Source organism: Canis lupus, chromosome 12 (genome assembly GCF_003254725.2).
Source record: "Canis lupus dingo isolate Sandy chromosome 12, ASM325472v2, whole genome shotgun sequence".
Lineage (NCBI taxonomy): Eukaryota > Metazoa > Chordata > Mammalia > Carnivora > Canidae > Canis > Canis lupus.
This window is the reverse complement of record NC_064254.1, coordinates 20,587,574-20,605,518: the sequence shown is the minus strand read 5'-3', so window position 1 is coordinate 20,605,518 and position 17,945 is coordinate 20,587,574. Positions and strand designations below refer to the sequence as shown.

General features: G+C 42.5%; 1 protein-coding gene across 8 annotated transcripts; it reads left to right on the top strand.

Moving 5' to 3' along the window:
- The first annotated feature begins 1,563 nt into the window (after window positions 1-1,563).
- Window positions 1,564-17,861, top strand: LOC112641753 (glutathione S-transferase A4). 8 transcript variants are annotated; one of them, XM_025419032.3, is made up of 7 exons: window positions 1,564-1,681; window positions 2,633-2,737; window positions 9,255-9,306; window positions 10,915-11,047; window positions 11,895-12,036; window positions 13,600-13,731; window positions 17,266-17,861. In XM_025419032.3, the coding sequence occupies exons 2-7, from the start codon at window positions 2,651-2,653 to the stop codon at window positions 17,386-17,388; spliced, it is 669 nt and encodes a 222-aa protein (XP_025274817.1). In that variant the 5' UTR covers window positions 1,564-1,681; window positions 2,633-2,650; the 3' UTR covers window positions 17,389-17,861. The 8 variants fall into 8 exon arrangements, with proteins under 8 accessions (XP_025274817.1, XP_048948112.1, XP_025274819.1 ...); XM_025419034.3 differs by having other exon boundaries at window positions 1,624-1,948; XM_025419033.3 differs by having other exon boundaries at window positions 1,624-2,074.
- The last annotated feature ends 84 nt before the right edge of the window (window positions 17,862-17,945 follow it).

Below are 17,945 nucleotides of genomic sequence, written 5' to 3'. Positions count from 1 at the left end.
CAGTAAGTGTTGTGAAAAATAGACAAGGAGGGTGGTAAAGGAAATGTGTGTGGGCGGGGGGGAAGATGCATCATTCTAGACTTTTTCCTCTTCCTTCCCCTTACTCCCTGTGACATGATCAGAAAATCTGTTACCTTCCACCTCCTTCGTATCTCACCTTTTCTTAACCATTATCTTCAAATTCATGGTGCTACTTTAATGCACACGGATATTTAATAGGTCTCTCTCTCCTTCCCACTATCCCAATTCATTCTCCACACTCCTGCCACAGCAATCTACTGAAATTAAACTCTGTGTTATTTGCTGCAGTTGTTCAGCACCAAGGCTTCTCAAGGCAGATACTCTCAGGAGTCCCTCAGGGAGGACATAATATCAACATCTATAGCTTGAGAAATAGCCGAAGCTACTTCTAAAAGCAAGAAATAGTTCTTAAGTCCTCCTGAAGGCGAAGGCGTATACAGTACACTTTGAGATCCATGTCAATTCTGCATTCTGCTCTATAAGATAGCTTTACTGTACTTTTTGAAGTTTTATTTATTTATTTATTTATGTTTTACTTTTTGAAGTTTTAACTTATTTACCAGCCAAATTACTTTTTTTAGCTCCACTGACACTTCTACCCCAATGGCCCCCTTTTCCCATCCAGGGAAGTACTCTATTTAGCCTGTGACTTAGAGTGTTTGTCTTTAAAGCGTATGAAACGAAGAGGGGAAAAAAAAAGAAAAGAAATGAAGGGAAAGCTCAAGATGATCAAGAGAGAAAAGGGGGAAAATGTACATGATCTATAGACAAAATGGGACAAGTTCTAATAATATATGGGTCCTGTTTATTTTGGGGTGTTCTGTTTAATAGTATACATTAGAAAAGTAATTAGGTACTTTTGCCTTTTAACAACCTTCAAAATTGTGTATCATGCATGGGTTAAAAAAAAAAAAGAAAAATCTTAACCTAAGGGTCAAAGTGTCAAAAGAAAGGCAGACTGCCACGTGCAGCGCCTCATTTGGATGTGTCTGGAGTCTTGGAAGCTTGACTACCCTACGTTCTCCTACAAATGGACCTTGAGAGCTTGTTTGGAGGTTCTAGCAGGGGAGCGCAGCTACTCGTATACCCTTGACCGAAGAACGGTCCTCCTCTATCGGGGATGGTCGTCCTCTTCGACCGAGCGCGCAGCTTCGGGAGGGACGCACATGGAGCGGTGAGGGAGGAAGGGGACACCCGCCTAGCCAGCCAGATCAGCCGAATCAACCCTGGCGATCAATGGGGTGACAGATGTCGCAGCCAGATCGCCCTCACATCCGAGAGAGTGGAGCCGCGCAGGCGCTATATATGCCTCAGAGACGATTTTCCTTTACACATAGGTCGAGTGGCTGTGAGCACACTGGCTCTCGACTGGGACTTTTCATCTAAGACCGTGACCTAACCCACACTTCCGAGGCCATTCCATTCCTCGTAAAGCTGAAATTTTTGCTCAAAACTGGCTTGATTTGGGGCTGCTCTCATAGTATCCAGAATGCCTTGCAGATGGGTGGGGCATGCTAAACACCGCCGTCCCTATTGGTGAGGCTTGGCGGAGCCTCGCCCACCGGGGCGCCTTCCGGGGACCGGCCGGCCCCGCCCCGCCCCGCCGCAGACCGCTCGCCGAGCGCTTTGTGGGGCTCCGGGTGCTGCGAGCCGACTCCAGGTCTGTCTCCCTGCGGCCGCCCCCACCCGCCCGCTCCTCGGCCCCCGGCCTCTGAAGTCCACCGTCCAGCGCATCCCTCCCTCCCGGGCCCCTTCGGTCCTCTCGTGTCCCTCCCTCCCTCCGGTCCTTGGGCGCCTCCGCCCAGGGACCCCCTGGCTGGGGCCGGGGTCCCCCTTGGCTCCGTGTGCGTATTGTTATTAACCCGCTCCGCGGAGTCCGGAGCCTCTGGTTTCGGTGGAAGCTCAGCTCGGATCCCCCGGAAACTTGGTGAGGCGCGGGCTGAGCGGCGTCCGGTCTCGGGTGGCCACGTCGGAGGCCTGGGGGCACCCCGCAGGCAGGACCCCCGACGCACGTTTTGCAGACAATAGTACTGCCCGGCCCCTCCACCTGCAGGTGCAGCGAGGACCGCGTACGGGGACGCACGGGGATGCACGGGGACGCACGGGGATGCACGGGGATGCACGGGGATGCACGCCTTCTTGCCAGGGCTGCAGAGGGTGCGTCGTGCCCCGCGGCCCTCCACGTCCCGCCTCGCCCCGCCTCGCCAGCCTGATTTTGGAAATTTCAGGATTTTCAAGGTCAAAGGATATGATCTTCCGGATCTAAGAAGGCCCGTGCTGCTGGCACGAACCCCTATCCAGCAAATGTCCCCAGCTTCCTAAGACCCAGAATAAGAAATCCTAAGTAGGAACAGAATGAAAACCAACGTGGTTGTTTCCTTTAATATTTGGAAACGGTGGTAGGTTTTTATTGAGTGAGGGAAAACGCAGTCCTTAAAAAAACAACAATTAAAACAACAACAACAACAAACGATTTCCTGTGCCAAAATCCTGAATATTCATTTAGGCCGCGAGCACAGGGTGGAAGACACGAAATAAGGCTGCTCTTGTAGGAGGAGCTGCGCATTTGGTTGTGTTTTTTTTTTTTTTTTTTTTTCTTTTTTCCTTCTAGAAAGCCTGAAAGGCCATCATGGCAGCGAAGCCCAAGCTCCACTATCCTAATGGAAGAGGCCGGATGGAATCCGTAAGATGGGTTTTAGCTGCCGCTGGAGTCGAGGTACCCTATATGCTGTTTCTTCACAGATTTGCCATACAACTTGGAGACTTTTGAGGAAAACCTAAATGGTGGGGAGGCCTGTTGTAGCCCTCTCCCCCCCCCTCCCCAACACAGACATGCTTGGTTGAGTCAGAAGATTCCTTCCTTGCAAGAGTTTTTTTTTTTTTCTTTATAAATGGAATGTGGCTGATGGAATTCTGTTTTACTTTAGACTTTTCCTTAACTGTTAGTTTCTGATCTGCCACCAGTAAGTATTTATTCAGGAGGAGAAAAGGAATGAGCCTGAAATTTGCCAGTTAGGACTTGTTAATTGCCCAGTTTGTAGGTAAATTTCCTCTTCAATGGCTTCCAACCGGCAGCCTTCTTATCGGTCTGAATGTGTGTGGTGTTTATATCTTTCTTTTTGTTCTTTTAGCTTCTTATGTATGGAAATGGTCAACTTGGTACAGAAGTCGAGAAAACATTGCCATAAATTTCCCTCACCCAGTTTCCAGTCATTTGCTTTATGCAGCTCTTGCCTCATCCATCTCCTCCATTTGTTTTGTGGAAATATTTTATTTTATTTTATTTTATTTTATTTTATTTTATTTTTTTTTGTGGAAATATTTTAAAGCAAAATCCAAGCATCACATCCTTTCATCTGTGATGAGTATTTCAGTTTTTATTTCTAAAAGATGAGAATTTTAGAACATAACCACAATACCACAATCACACCCAGCAAAATTAACAATTCCTTATTAATATCTGGACAGCCCCATTGTCTCAACCAGGTCTTTTTATAGTAAGTTTATTCCAGTCTGGATCTAAATCATGCCCCCACATTGCATTTGGTTATGTTTCTTTCAGTATTTTTAAAATCTGTAACCTTAAAAAAAAAAAAAATCTGTAACCGTTCCATCTGCATTTTTTAAAAATAAACTATATTTGGGGATAATTTTAAAATTATAAGGTTATAATTAGCAAAGTTATAAAGACAGTGCATATAAAGACTACTCAGTCTCCCCTAATGCTATCATCTTACATAATCATTTCAAAACTAAGAAATTGACATTAGTGCACAACTAAACTGCAGACTTCAAATTTAATTACTTTTGCCATTGATGTCCTTTACTGTTCTTGGCTCCAACCTTGTACTTAGACACTATGCTTCCTTAAGTCCCTCAATCTTTCTTTTATTTCATAAGGTTGACAATTTTGAAAAGTATTGATCAGATTTTTTGTAGGACTCCCTACTTTGGCTTTGTTTTACTTTGGCTTTGATGTTTTCTCATAATTGGACTGGAATTTGGGGTTTTGGTGAAGACTAGCAAAGAGGTCAATTGCCCTTTCATTTGCATACTATTAGGGGTGATGTTAACATAAGTTATCGCTGGTGCTGTTAACCTTGGTCACTTGGTAAGGTGGTGTCTGCCGGTTTCTTCATTGTAAAGGGACTATTTTCCCCTTTATTATTTGGAAGCAAGTCAATAAGTTCAGCCCACACTCAAAAGGATGGGAGTTAAACTCCACCTCCTGGAGCGGAGGCATCTGCGCTTAGAATTCTTATGTAAGAGAGATTTGGGGTTTTTTCTCCTCCATTTATTTAATCATTTATTTATATCAGTATGGATTTAAGTATGTGATATTTATTGTATGGTTTGTTTAGTAATCCAATAATGCTTTCTTGCTAAAATTAGCCTACTTTGGCCTTTGGCTCTTTCAGGTTGGCTCCTGCGTCACACCTGTTTACATGGCTCCATGCCTCCTTTTCTTTTTCTTTTTATTTTTTTTCCACCTTCAGCTCTCTCTTTCTTTTGACTCTTAAAGATGCTCCAGGCTCATCTTGTATTTTCCTTGTCTTGGCCCTAGATTCTGGTATTTCTCCAAGGAGCTCAGGTGTCTTTTATGAGCAAGTGGTTTTAGCAGCTAAGAGCTGAATACCAAGTGTCTGTATTGTTTTTAGTGGCATTTATTTGTGGAAGAAACTGCCCTGTAGAATTTCCTTCATTCTGGATTTGGTTGATCTACCCTCATTTTAACACATTCTTCTATTCCTGTATCTCCTGTAAGCTACTAGTTGGACTCAGAGATGTGATCAAATCCAGGCTCTTTTCTATCTCTAAACATTTTTTTTTTTTTTTTTTTTGCCTGTCAGACTCCATCCTGAATATGTTTTTATTATACGACATCAAGGGATGCATGATGTCTGAGTGTCTCCTTTTCAGCAATGCTGGGCTTGATCGGGGTGTTCCAGTGACATCAGCCTGACCCACGCACTATAAAGTTTCCTCTATTACCTTCTCAACCACTGGTTTTAGCAGCTACTTACCATCACCATTGTTAGGGATTATAAAATGGTGATTTTTTCTGTTTTCTTTCTATCATCGTATCTGAATTTATTAACTGTATTTCTCTTACAAAGAGTAAATTTAACTTAACTAATTAGTTACCTTGAAGTATAGTTCATATGGGAAAGGTTAGGTATATGCTTGATATAGTCTCTTTATCAAATTTTCAGAATACTCATTTGTTACCCTAGCAACCTCCAAAGATGGCAAATGAGAGTTGTTGGATTTGAGGCTTTGTGTTTTGCTTGGTTGGTTTTGGTTTTGGTTTCTTTGCATATCATTATAACTCACTGTACGGTATTCTAAAATTTTCTAAATCAGTTGATGGTATTTTTATATAAAAATTCTGATTTCTGACTTCTTTTGATATATTTGAAGATCTGATAATACTAGGCCCTCATCTTCAGAGGGCGGTAATTGCTAAATCTGAGTAAGGAAGGGCTACCACCATATATGGACTTTTACAGTTCATTACACTCCTCATCATTCCCTGTTGTCTCAGGATTGATTTTCTAATTGTGTTAAGAAGAGTGTGAAAAAATTCGTGGTCCCCTGACCTGAACCTGGTTGGCATATTGATGTCACCTGTTTTTTCCCTGCGTGCTTCTGAGTTTGCAGTTCTGGCTTATTTTAATGGGTTTACAATGGATGTCTTACTTATACATTTAATATAATCCTTTGTCAAATCCTCTCTTTCCAATCTTCATTCTCCCCTATTCCTCCTACTTCCCTATGTAAGAATCTAGATTCTTGGTGACAACAGTAGAGAAACTAACCCTAGGTAAGTTCAACAACAAAAAAAAAAACCATGGATCATATGACCCACCTCCCCTAGAGCAGTCACAGAAGGCAGGCAGGGGAGGTAGAGTAATTGGTCCAGCAGGTCCCCAGCCCACCCTTCCAACCTACGTGGAGGGAAGGGAGCTGGATTAGCCTCCTTTACTAGAGATTGGCCACATGGTTTACAGGAGCAATCCCCCAAAGGTAGCATTGGTGAGGGGGCCTCCACATTTCTTTGCCAAAGCACACTTTTAGTTAGGTTTGTGCTCGTATAGATCTGAAACAGTTGTGGTTGACAGGCTGGCAGCCCAGTGGAAAAGTTCATGATGCCCAATATCACAGTGCTAGGTTGAGCCTGACATGTAAAGCATGCACATCTGAATCCCTCAGTAACTAAAACCTGCTGGAAGGCAGCCTGCCTGATTCGGAGAGTCGGCATCCTCAGACTCAGTCATTTGGTTTGGGTCCTTAGACGTCGCTATTGCTTCCTGGCTGAGTGTTGCTGCTTTGCTGCTTGGGGCTTTATTTGCCTGAAAATCTTCCCAGAAACCCAGTCCAATCCCCTTTGTTAAGAGGGAGAGTAACACATGTAAAAGACTCAAGTGCCACAAACTCCTGTTTTAGGTTTTCTGGGCAATTCCCCTAAAACTGAGAGTGTTGGGAAAGAGCATGATGTGTTGAGCAAGAGGGCAGTTCTCCAAAGAATCTCACTGGGAATAGTACCCTGGTTAGGGAGCAAAGGTAACTGTGTAGATAGAACCCGAGACGTACTTGCAGCCTTGCACAATACAGAGTCAGTCACCAAGCTCCCTTCAAGCTCTGCCTTTTGATTTTTCCCCCTCCCTTTCCGACCCTCTCATCTGTATTTCCTTTGCCAGTTTCTTCTTACTGACCAAGTTTTGTAAGGCTCAAGAGTTTCTCTGCTGAGAGATCACCTACATTTTGTATAATGTTCCTGAGAAGTCAAAAGCCAGAATCAGAACCATTTAGAAAGATTTGCTTTAAAAAAAGTACATTTCTAGTCTCTCTCAACTACTGAATGTGAATCTGTGAACAGTGGGCCTAGCAGTTCTCTCTCATCACACACACACACACACACACACTTACTTTCCTATTTATTTTCTGCTTTGAATGATCATGGTTCTAAAAGGTTGAGAGCCATAATATAGAAGTGCCACCTGCACTACATGTGGGTGTTTGGACAAATGCTCTAAAATTCTTACCCTGAGCTGCTGCTCTGTAGGCACTAGATGGAGATCCTGCCAGAACTGTCTCACACCATGAAGATCCCAGCAAGTAACAGAAGCCATACCTACATCCTGTTATCTTGATTCAACCCCAAGTCGGGTAGTTGAGCCAGAAGAGAGGAGGATTGCTGATTCTGTGCTGGTCAGCTCTGCCCCTCCCTGGGATGATTTGGGGGAGCAGCCCGGGGACAGACATGGGTGGGGAGTCATCTGGGGACTTGGTAAGAGGAGTTCTTCCCTTCTTGAGATGAGGCACATTAGTGCATTCAAACACATTTTTTTTTTAATGTCACGAGAAGAGGAACATGCTTCCACTATTTCTTCCCCCCTACCATGTTTAATTTGAAAACTTCTAAGCCTACAGAAAAATTATAAAAGGATTATGGACACCTTTCAACTAAATTCACTAATTGTTAACATTTTGCTACATTTCCTTCTCTCCTCTCTCTGCCTTATTTTTTTTGTCAACCACATACAAGTAAGTTGCAGACATCAACCCATATTTTCTCCTAAGAAAGAAAAAGTAGTTGTTCTAACAACCACAGTATCACTGTCACAACTAATAAAATTAATACTAATATTGCAATATCAATATATGATTCATATTCAAAAGTTCCATATGATCCCCAAATGTCTATATACTCATTATCTATTTAGCAGTACCACTACCCACTCCCCTGCTTCCAGCATCCAGAATCTAACAGGATTCAGGTGTTTGGTTATTTTATCTCTTTAGTCTGCTTTCATCTATAGTAGTATCTGCATTTTCTTTCCTTCCATACCCTTGACTTAACTAAAAAGAAAAATGTAAAGGAGAAACTGACTCTTGTGTGAACTTGGAAATCAAATTCCATAAAGAAGAATCATCAGGGGCAGCCCTGGTGGCTCAGCTGTCGAGCACCACCTTCAGCCCAGGGCTTGATCCTGGAGACCTGGGATCGAGTCCCACGTCGGGCTCCCTGCATGGAGCCTGCTTCTCCCTCTGCCTGTGTCTCTGCCGTTTTCTTCTCTTTCATGAATAAGTAAATAAGATCTTTTAAAAGAAGAAGAAGAAGAAGAAGAAGAATTATTATCAGAGGAGGGCTACTTGGCTAATAGAATCAAATCTCTTTTTTTATTTCATTTTATTATTTTTTTTAAGATTCCATTGATTTATTCATGAGAGACACAGAGAGAGGGGCAGAGACAGGCAGAGGGAGAAGCAGGCTCCCTGCAGGGAGCCCGATGCAGGACTCATCCCAGATCCCAGGATCACAACCTGAACCGAGAGCAGACGCTCAACCACTGAGCCACCCAGGCGTCCCCCAGAAGAAGCTTAAACACAAACAAAACAAAACAAGTTTTTCCGTAGATTTGAGACAGTCCCAGCCATTTTTGTTGCAGGGTGCCCCGCATCCTGGATATGCCTGATTTTCACCTTGCAGTTAGCCCTGGGTTAATGTCTTTGGCAGTATTTTTACAGTGCTACTGTGCCCATCTCATTGTGTCACAGCGGGAAGCACATGAAGTCTCAGTGTCTCCCAATGGGGTGCCTAAGTTTAATCACTTAGATAGATGGTGAGATCTCCGGATCTTTCCACCACCAAGATACGTGTTACCTTTGTCATAATTAACTTGTGGGCTGATACTTTGAGGTTGTTTTGAGTCTTCTGCGCCCTACAACTCCGTGATTTCAGCATCTGTTTTGATCCTTATCAGAATCCGTTGTAGATTACAAATTGGCAACATTCTAATATTATCATTAACTCTAATAATAAAAGAGCTTTTCCTTCTGCCTTTTTGGGTATCATCGCTTAAGGACAGGGACTTTTTTTATTGGTGTGTGTGATGATCCCTTTATGACATTACTCTTCTAAGGCTTGAATTGTCCCAGATTTGGCTAGGGATTCCCCCTCAAATGGGGTCCTGCCTGCCTGCCTTTGCCTTTGCCATATCACATTGGTCTTTGAGCTGTTCTTTGCTTTCTAATATACCAGCACCAACCTTTTCTCCCAGGAGCCTTAGTTTCTTTTAGTAGGCAGTGATAGTGGGAAACCGAGATGTGGGTGCTAAGTGTGCTCTTTCTCTCTGTTTCTGAGACAGTTTGACTTGATATTTTCAGTTCTGATCCTGTAATGACATATGCCTTTGGGGGGGGGTATCTTTTTTTTTTTTTTAATTTAGTTTGATGAAGAATTCTTAGAAACTAAAGAACAGTTGCAGAAGTTGCAGGATGGTGAGTATAGAAATGAAACAACTGTTGGTAATACTGTTTTTCTTTTCAGGTTTGTTTATTTTTAGACCAAGAGAGAAAGAGAAAAAGAGAGAGAGCATGAGCTGGGGGAGGAGCAAAAGGAAAGGATGAGAGAGGATCCTCAAGCAGACTCCACACTGAGCCCGGAACCTGACTCAGGGCTCAACCTCAGGGCTTGACCTCATGACCCCATGACCCCGAGATCACGACCTGAGCCAAAATCAAGAGTCAGATGCTCAACCAACTGAGCCACCCAGGCGCCCTAATAGTGATTTTGTTTAAGAACTGATATTTATGTGGAAGGGCAAAGACGCTGACACTGACTTCAGAACAGTATCCTAAAACCAAGGGGGAGAAATAACTGAAATAGCCAGGAAGTCACTTTTAGTTGAATTCGCTGAGAGCAGATGGGAGTAAACCGCCAGGTGGACAGTCTTCTCCATTCCTTTCTCCTCCGCCTGCCCGCCTCTCACCTCTCCTTCCCCTCTTTCATCCCTTCCCTCCTCTTTTCTTCCCCACCTCACTCCCTCCAAATTGTCTGAGGCATCGGTGTCTGCTTGAAGTGTACAGACGGAAGTCCCCATGTACACCGGGCCGCCTTTCTGTGGCAAATACCAAACAAATGAAGTCCATGAAAGGTGTCCCCTTAACTCCTGGTCAGCCCCACTCTCTCCGTGCCTGGGCTCCATAAGGAATACCCCGTGACTCTGCAGGTAGCCTCCCTCCCCACCATCACGGGGTCTTTAGGCCCAGTTGAAGGCTCCCTAAACAGGAAGCAGCTGCAATGTCAGCCTTCATGTGTGGCACCGGCTTGACCTCCCTAGACAAGTATTGAGTCCTCATCTCCCCCAGACCCTCACGTGCCCCCCAGTCCTTGAGCCCCTTGAGGCCTGGGCTGTATCTTCTATCTGCGTCTCTGCAAGTATAAAGAACAAACCTTAGTACAGGTTTGTTGAAGAAAGTAATGGGTCGCTTTTTAGATCAGTGGCTGCAAACTTGGTAGTACGTGGTCTGTGGCTGTGGAGGAGCCAGTGTGTACACAAGAGTGTTGGTTGGTGACTTAGGTTTAATGAATTTTCTTTTTTTTTTTTTTTTATGAATTTTCTAAAGCAGTGCAATCAGTAGAACATCCCACAATGGTGGAAATGCTCTGTTCTCAGTCTGAAGTAGTAGCCGCTAGCCATGTGTGTCTCCTGAGCACTTGCCATGTGTCTAGCATGCTTAAAGAATAGAATTCTAAATTTTCAAAACTTTGATTAATTTAAATTTAGGTTTCACTAGCTACGATGTTGGCCAATGAGGCTCTGCAGAACTATCTTCACTGCACTCTCCCCCACCCTTTGTCATGTGGGTAGGTATTTTCTGTGGGGTGAAAATGAAAAAAGAAGGTCTGGAACAGTGCTAGTTTTCAGGCTCCTGTGATGGTTAAATCTACTTCCCTGAGTGAAGTTGAGTTTATCTGTCATCAGGGAGCTTCACACTGTCCCCAAGGCTCTGACCCCACTGTCCCTTTTCATTTGGTAGGGCTTTTGGAGGGGTTCTTGGGGACAGGGAAGAGATCAGTTCTAACTCCGGCCCTTCCATTCTCAGGTAACCACCTGCTGTTCCAACAAGTGCCCATGGTTGAAATTGATGGAATGAAGTTGGTGCAGACCCGAAGCATCCTCCACTACATAGCGGATAAACACCACCTCTTTGGCAGGGACCTCAAGGAGAGAACCCTGTACTGTGGCTCCTCTCGAGTGATCTCCTGTGTCACTTACTGATACTTTAGCTGATTAGCAGCCTCTATATTGTGCCCTGTCTCCTTCCTGCCTTGTATCATTAGTGTAAACAACGAACAAAAACCAGTTGAAAAAATCAGTATAGAAAAGTCTGAGTAAAACAATAGAGAAGAATTGAGTTCAGATACTGGGTCCTCTATCTAGGGCATGATTGTTGCAGGTTTCAACATCTTTAAATATTTTGAGACTGCTTTTTACCTTTCTCACAAATGTATTATCACTAATTATGAAGAACAGGAAGCTGCTGTTCCATTCAAGGCCAGGGATACTGTGCCTTGATTATAATTTTGATTATATTTTTGAACACTGAGCCTGGTCCTTGTACCTCCTAAGATGCATGATACTGAGTAAAGTGCTGAGTTCCACAGTCCCGATGAGTGTCCCATACAATATACAGATAGCACATACCTGATATTATCATCAGAGTCAATGAAGTGATGGTGTAGGATGTTTAACACCATGCCTGGTACACACCAAGCATTCCATAAATGATACCCACTGTTTTTATGAATGTGGAATTCCACCCACACCGAGCGTGGGTGCTGGGGCGAGGGAGAGGATTAGGGGCCCGGGAGAGGGGGAAGTCATGATTTGATTCTTCTGGTTTCTGATTTGTGACAGATTTTTCTAAATTACAACTAGCATTGGCTTTGCATCTTTGCTCTTGGGAGACCGGTATAGATAATTGCTTCTGGGTACTTAAGTGAAAAGCACTGTGAATTCTTAGCTATGGAAGCCGATGTGTTCAAAGAAGGGGAAACTGAGACAACTTTTTCTTGTTTTAAGGATTGACATGTACGTGGAGGGGACGCTAGATCTGCTGGAACTGATTATCATGCATCCTTTTCTAAAACCAGATGATCAACAAAAGGAAGTGGTTAACATGGCCCAGAAGGCTATAATTAGATACTTTCCTGTGTTTGAAAAGGTAGGTGGCAGAGAAGCCCATGAGCAAAGCATAACCAGTCTATAAGGGAGCAGCAACTAATGCCACTTCCTGCTCAGGACAGTGTAACGTGGAGGGCCATTGAACTAACCGTGCTGGATTCCTGAGAGCTGATGGTAGCTGTCAGCACACAGCCAGGATGTCTTCTTGAAGCCCCTCAGACGCAGCTTGGGCCATGTTACTCAGAAACCTGGAAAAAATATGAGTTCGCCACATGTGTGCATTATTGTTCCTTACATTCACCATCCGGCCCTGTGTAAGATACAGAAAAGCAGAAACTACCTAATTCCTTGCTGCTTTCTCCCACGAACATTTGTGGAATGGCCATTGTGTATCAGACATCCTACCGAATAGTTTTGATGTAATAGAAGACCGTTTTATTTCTCTTCCCTTTGCTCTTTTTATTTTCTGTTTTGTTGTTTTCTACTTTTTGTTGTGCATCTGCTCTTTTGAGCTTCAAACTCTTTTTCTCAGCCGAGGGGAACGGTTTTAAATGTTTCAATTAAAAAAAAGAGAGTGTAAAAATAGGAAATTGGCAAATGTCCTCTGGCCATCTTCGTGGAATTAGATTTAAAAAGGAGAGGTATTAGGAAAAAAAAAAGGAGAGGTATTTTCTGGGTTTTTCTGTTGCTTGGTTTCATGGTCTCTTGCCCAGAGGCACTTGGTGAATGTGAAATATGATAATGTAGAAATGTGGGTGTGGCGAGGGGGGAACAGGTGCCTTAGTAAAGGGTCACTGCTGGCTCCTCTGTTCCTGTGGCCTGGACTAGGTCAGGGCTCCTCCCAACTCATGAACTGTTACCCTTTTTACACGTAATGGAATGGAATCCCAGACAGACTGAGTGACACGCCTAAAGAGGGGAGCCAGGATTGGAGCTCTGGCCCCTGACTGCAATTCTGGATTCATTGTGCTCTCCCACCCTGGCTCCAGGAGTTGTATGAAGAGCTCCTGTCTGTCAGAGACACACACACACACACACACACACACACACACACACAGACCCAGACACTCACACCTCACAGAAACTCACACTCGTGGGCATCCAAGACTTTGCTGCGAAGGAGAACCACCCCCTTTCTACCGCTGTTCCTTGCCTCTCCCCTATCATCTATCCCTGTGAATCTCCGAACCTACATGTTACTCTCAAAAAGGGAGTCAAAATGAACTCTTAGGCTTTTAGTTTCTTCTGTCTTGGAAGATATGAAAGGAAGCCTTTTTTTTCTTGTTAAGATTTTATTTGATAGAGTACAAGCAAGGGGAACAGCAGAGGGGGAGGGAGAAGCAGACTCCCTGCTGAGCAGAGGGCCCCATGTGGGGCTCAAATCCAGGACCCTGGGACCATGACCTGAACCAAAGGCAGATTCTTAACCAACTGAACCTTCTAGTTGTCCCAGGAATCCTAGTACATTTTCTATATATGGGATACAGGGAACCTCTTAGTTGATATTATTTATAAAATACTCAGATACTGCACTGATTCAACAGTGTCATCAGTTTCTCCATGTAAAGTATTGTAAGCAATGTAAAACATTTGTATCCTGTAGGTTTTAAGGGATCATGGGCAAAGGTTTCTCGTTGGTAACCAGCTGAGCCTTGCGGACATTATTCTACTCCAAACCATTTTGGCTCTAGAAGAGAAAATCCCCAATATCCTGTCTGCATTTCCTCACCTCCAGGTAAATAAAACCATGTTTTGGAACACTGGCCCAGGACTCTTAGGCCTTCCTTCAATATCTGTTAATTGGTTGACTAGAGGTGTGTGTACTTTTCAAGATTCTAGTTCGTGAAATTAAGTGAAGATACAGGCTTGAAATGGCTTTTCTGGTCCCCAATTTTTAGAGCTGAAAGATCATGCAAGGAGTTTGCCAGTGAGGACTTGCTTTAGTGGTAATCACAGGGATGAGGTGTTCCTTGTCCATTCATGCCGGATAGGGCTTGAGATCAGCACCAAAACCAGTCTCATCGTCAGGATATGGCTCTCAGTCTCAGAAATAACAAACTTGCTCTCAAATTGGAAACATGCCATCCTGAGTTTGGGAAGCTAATACATGGCGCCCTAAGAGTTCCCACCATTCTCCTTCCCAGAAATTCCAAGGAGAGACTTGGGTGTGGTTCTGCTTATTCCTCATTATTCTGCTAATATTGATCATAGAACTTCAAAGCAGAAAGGGGCTTCAAACAACCAATCTCATCCAGCACCTTCAGTATAGATAGGAGTAAGCAGAGACTGAGGGTAAAGAAGCCAGCAGCCAAGATGGACTAGTTAGTGGGAGCCTCAGTTCTATCGAGAACCAGCTTTTTATCTTGAGATCTGATGGGCTTTCCTCTATATGGGGAGTTGGCAAACTAGTCTCCTGGGTCAGATCGGGCCTGCTACCTGTTTGCGTACAGCTCTTGAGCTAAGAATGCATTTTACAGTTTTAGGTGGCTGAAAAGTATCAAAAGAATAGTATTTCATGACATGAAATCATAGGAAGTTCGAATTTCACAAAGCCATGCTCATTCATGTATGTATTGTCTTCCTGCTTTTGTGCTACCACACTAGAATCGAGTAGTTCTGATAGAGACCATAGGACCTACATAACCTAAAATATTTACTAACTGGTCCTTGGTAGGAAAAGGTTGCCAGTCCCCAAATGGGCACATCTCTAAGTTATCCAAAGCCAAGAGAAACAGATCTGTGAAGTCTCCAGGTACATATGCTTTCTTTTAAATTTTTTTCCAAGTCTAGTAAATACATTTTGATACACTAATGAGGACAACCACCACTATTTAAATACATGTACCCAGAAATAAGAACTGAAATCTTAAGGCAATAGCCATTATATTGTTTAGCTACCTGTTTATTTCCTCTTGCAGACAAAGAAGCAAATATTCTGAAATTTGACTTCAATACCAGTAGGTCCCTGAAATAACCCAAGGACCTGTTGGTGTTTTCCATGATGCAGACAACTTGCTTTTACACCCCAGGCATATCTGTGTAAATATGTATGTTTTGTTGTTTTTTGGGGAGGGGCGCTATTTATTATTTTTTTAATATTTTATTTATTTATTCATGAGAGGCACAGAGAGAGAGAGAGAGAGGCAGAGACACAGGCAGAGGGAGAAGCAGGCTCCATGCAGGGAGCCCAACATGGGACTCAATCCCAGTCTCCAGGATCACATTCTGGGCCGAAGGCGGCGCTAAACCGCTGAGCCACCCGGGCTGCCCAATATGTATGTTTTTAACACGGGTCCAGTTCCTTTTTTCCCCTTGAAGCACAGTTGACACACGACACACAGTGCTGTGCCAGTTTCAACACAGTGACCCAACAGCTCCACATATGCTGTGCTCACAAGTGTAGCTATCATTTGTCCCCATACAACTCTGTTACAGTGTCCTTGACTGTGTTCCCTGTGCTATGCCTTTCATTTCAATGAACTTATTCATTCCATAACTAGAAGCCTGTACCTCCCACTCTGCCCATTTTGTCCATCCTCTCAGACTTGTCCCCTCCGGGAACCATCAGCTCTCTGTATTTATGCATCTGTTTCTGTTTGTTGTGGTTTTTAGATTCCACGTATAAGTAAAGTCATGTGATACTTGTCTTTCTGTGATGTATTTCACCGAGCTTATAATACCCTTGAGGTGCATCCATGTTTCACAAATGGCAAAATTTCATTGTTTTATATGGCCAAGTAATGTTCCACTGTATATATATACACCATATCTTCTTATCCATTCTTCTTGGATTGATACTCATTGCTTTCATAGTTTGGCTGTTGTAAATAATACCATAATAAACATAGGAATGCATGTATCTTTTCGAATTAGTATATTCATTTTTTTTCTTAGTGCTTTCATTTTCTTTGGGTAAATATCCAGTAGTGGAATTCCTGGATTATATGGTATTTCTGTTTTTAATTTTTATTTATTCATGAGAGACAGAGAGGCAGAGACATAGGTAGAGGGAGGAGAAGCAGGCTCCATGCGGGAACCCGACATGGGACTTGATCCCAGAACTCCAGGATCACGTCCTGAGCCAAAGGCAGACGCTCAACCACTGAGCCACCCAGGCGTCCCCTATTTTTAATTTTTTGAGGAACTTCCATATTGTTTTCCATAATGGCTTCACCTAAATATAATTTTAATCCCGGATGAGATAGGGCATTGATATTAAAGGGCTTTAGAATCTAAAAGGTCATTCCTGCATTGATTAAAGGATAATAAAAAAGTCAGAAGTGTAACAGTTTTATTATACGTGACAAATATGAAGCTTAGGTAAATCTTAAAATGGTAAATCCTATAGAAGAAGCTTCTAAATATTGGTATAGTACTTGAAATTAGATGATACAAAGAGTTTGAGTAAGTGAAAAAAAAATTGTCATTTACATAGCTTTAAGTGACATAATTATTATATTTTGTTAATATTAGTGATATATGTATGTATGTTTATATGTCTGTGTGCATGCTTAAGGCTGTGCTTCGTACTATAGACATTTAATAAATAGTAGCTTTTTGAATAAATGACCTCTTTGAAAACTTTTGTTAGAATAATTATATTTGATGGATATACACTTCTTCATACGTTTCAAAATTTTTACTAGATCAAAATAGAATTTTCTTTTCAATTACTGAGAATTGGTAAGATTTGACTCTGTGAATGGAAAATATGGTTTCCATTAAATATGATTTACATAAATATCTGATATCTAGTGTCTGAGCCCTAGGCCACAAAAAATATAACTGGCCATCTCCCACACCTAGCCTGAAAGAGGATTCATTTGGTAATAGGAGTAAAAAAAGTTCAAGGAAGCTGAATTTTAAAAAGGTCATATGATGGCCTTTTAAAATAATTTTATTTAAATAACTCATGCATTTTCTCTGAGTAGATCAGTATACCTAAGGTACTAATTTTTCTTTCCTTTTTCCTCTTTAAGGAAGCATCATAATTCTAATCTAAGCATTTTTTATTTTTCTGTCTCCGGAGAAATTCACATCTTGATCTGAACTGTGATACTTGTGTATATAAAGCCTGGTTTAGGTCCCAGCCATTGTGGACAGAGATGGTAAATGGTTACACCAAGAGATCAGATCCCAAACAGATGCTGGATGACATTTCTGGTCGGGTTCCTATAACATACTTCTTGGGCCATTTTACACAATCGTATTTTCATAGTTATCATTACCTTTGCTGTCAACCTTGAACTGTTGTGTTTTCCTTTTGTAGGAGTTTACAGTGAAAATAAGTAATATCCCTACAATTAAGAAATTCCTTGAACCTGGCAGCAAGAAGAAGCCTCCTCCGGATGACATCTACGTGAGAACCGTCTACAATATCTTTATGCCATAAACATCACATACATCTGTGAGTGAGAGCTAGCCCCTAGAGATTGCAGTTCCACAGTAGCATCTTAATTGATGCCAGGCTGCCCTGATCCCAGCTCTGTCATGGTGCTATGTATAACTGTTCCTCAGTTGGGTCTTTCATGTCAAGATCTTTTCTAGAAACATTGACCTTTTGTTTTGTCCGGTGAATAATTGTTACGCAACTTTTTTCTGAAAGCCTTTTCGGAGAGGCTTGCATTTAAGTTAGATCTGATGTAGTTATTCATTTCCTGATAACCAGAATGGGCAGGACCTTGTATTCTCCCTTGAGCTTTTTCTCCCCCGCTTCTTATCCCTGTCTAAAAGCAGTATCTTCCTAATTTTTGGTGTTTTGTAACAACCCAGAATATCTAGTGAATAATTCCTCTCAGCTATAATAAATCTGTGGTGTAATGAAGGCAGTCAATATTAGCCAAAATAAAGAATTTACAAATCATTGCCCTGTTGCCAGAATTTTTTTGATTAAATTGTTTGGAATCTATAACATATTCCCATGGTTCAAAAATCAAGAGTATAAGAAGG

What these genes read in the sequence shown, in the direction of transcription:
- LOC112641753 (XM_025419032.3), top strand. Translation starts at nt 2,651, where the DNA reads ATGGCAGCGAAGCCCAAGCTCCACTATCCTAATGGAAGAGGCCGGATG. An exon ending in GACCTCAAGGAGAGAACCCT is followed by an intron (nt 11,048 to 11,894) that starts GTACTGTGGCTC and finishes TCTTGTTTTAAG; the next exon opens with GATTGACATGTACGTGGAGG. An exon ending in CTGCATTTCCTCACCTCCAG is followed by an intron (nt 13,732 to 17,265) that starts GTAAATAAAACC and finishes TTCCTTTTGTAG; the next exon opens with GAGTTTACAGTGAAAATAAG.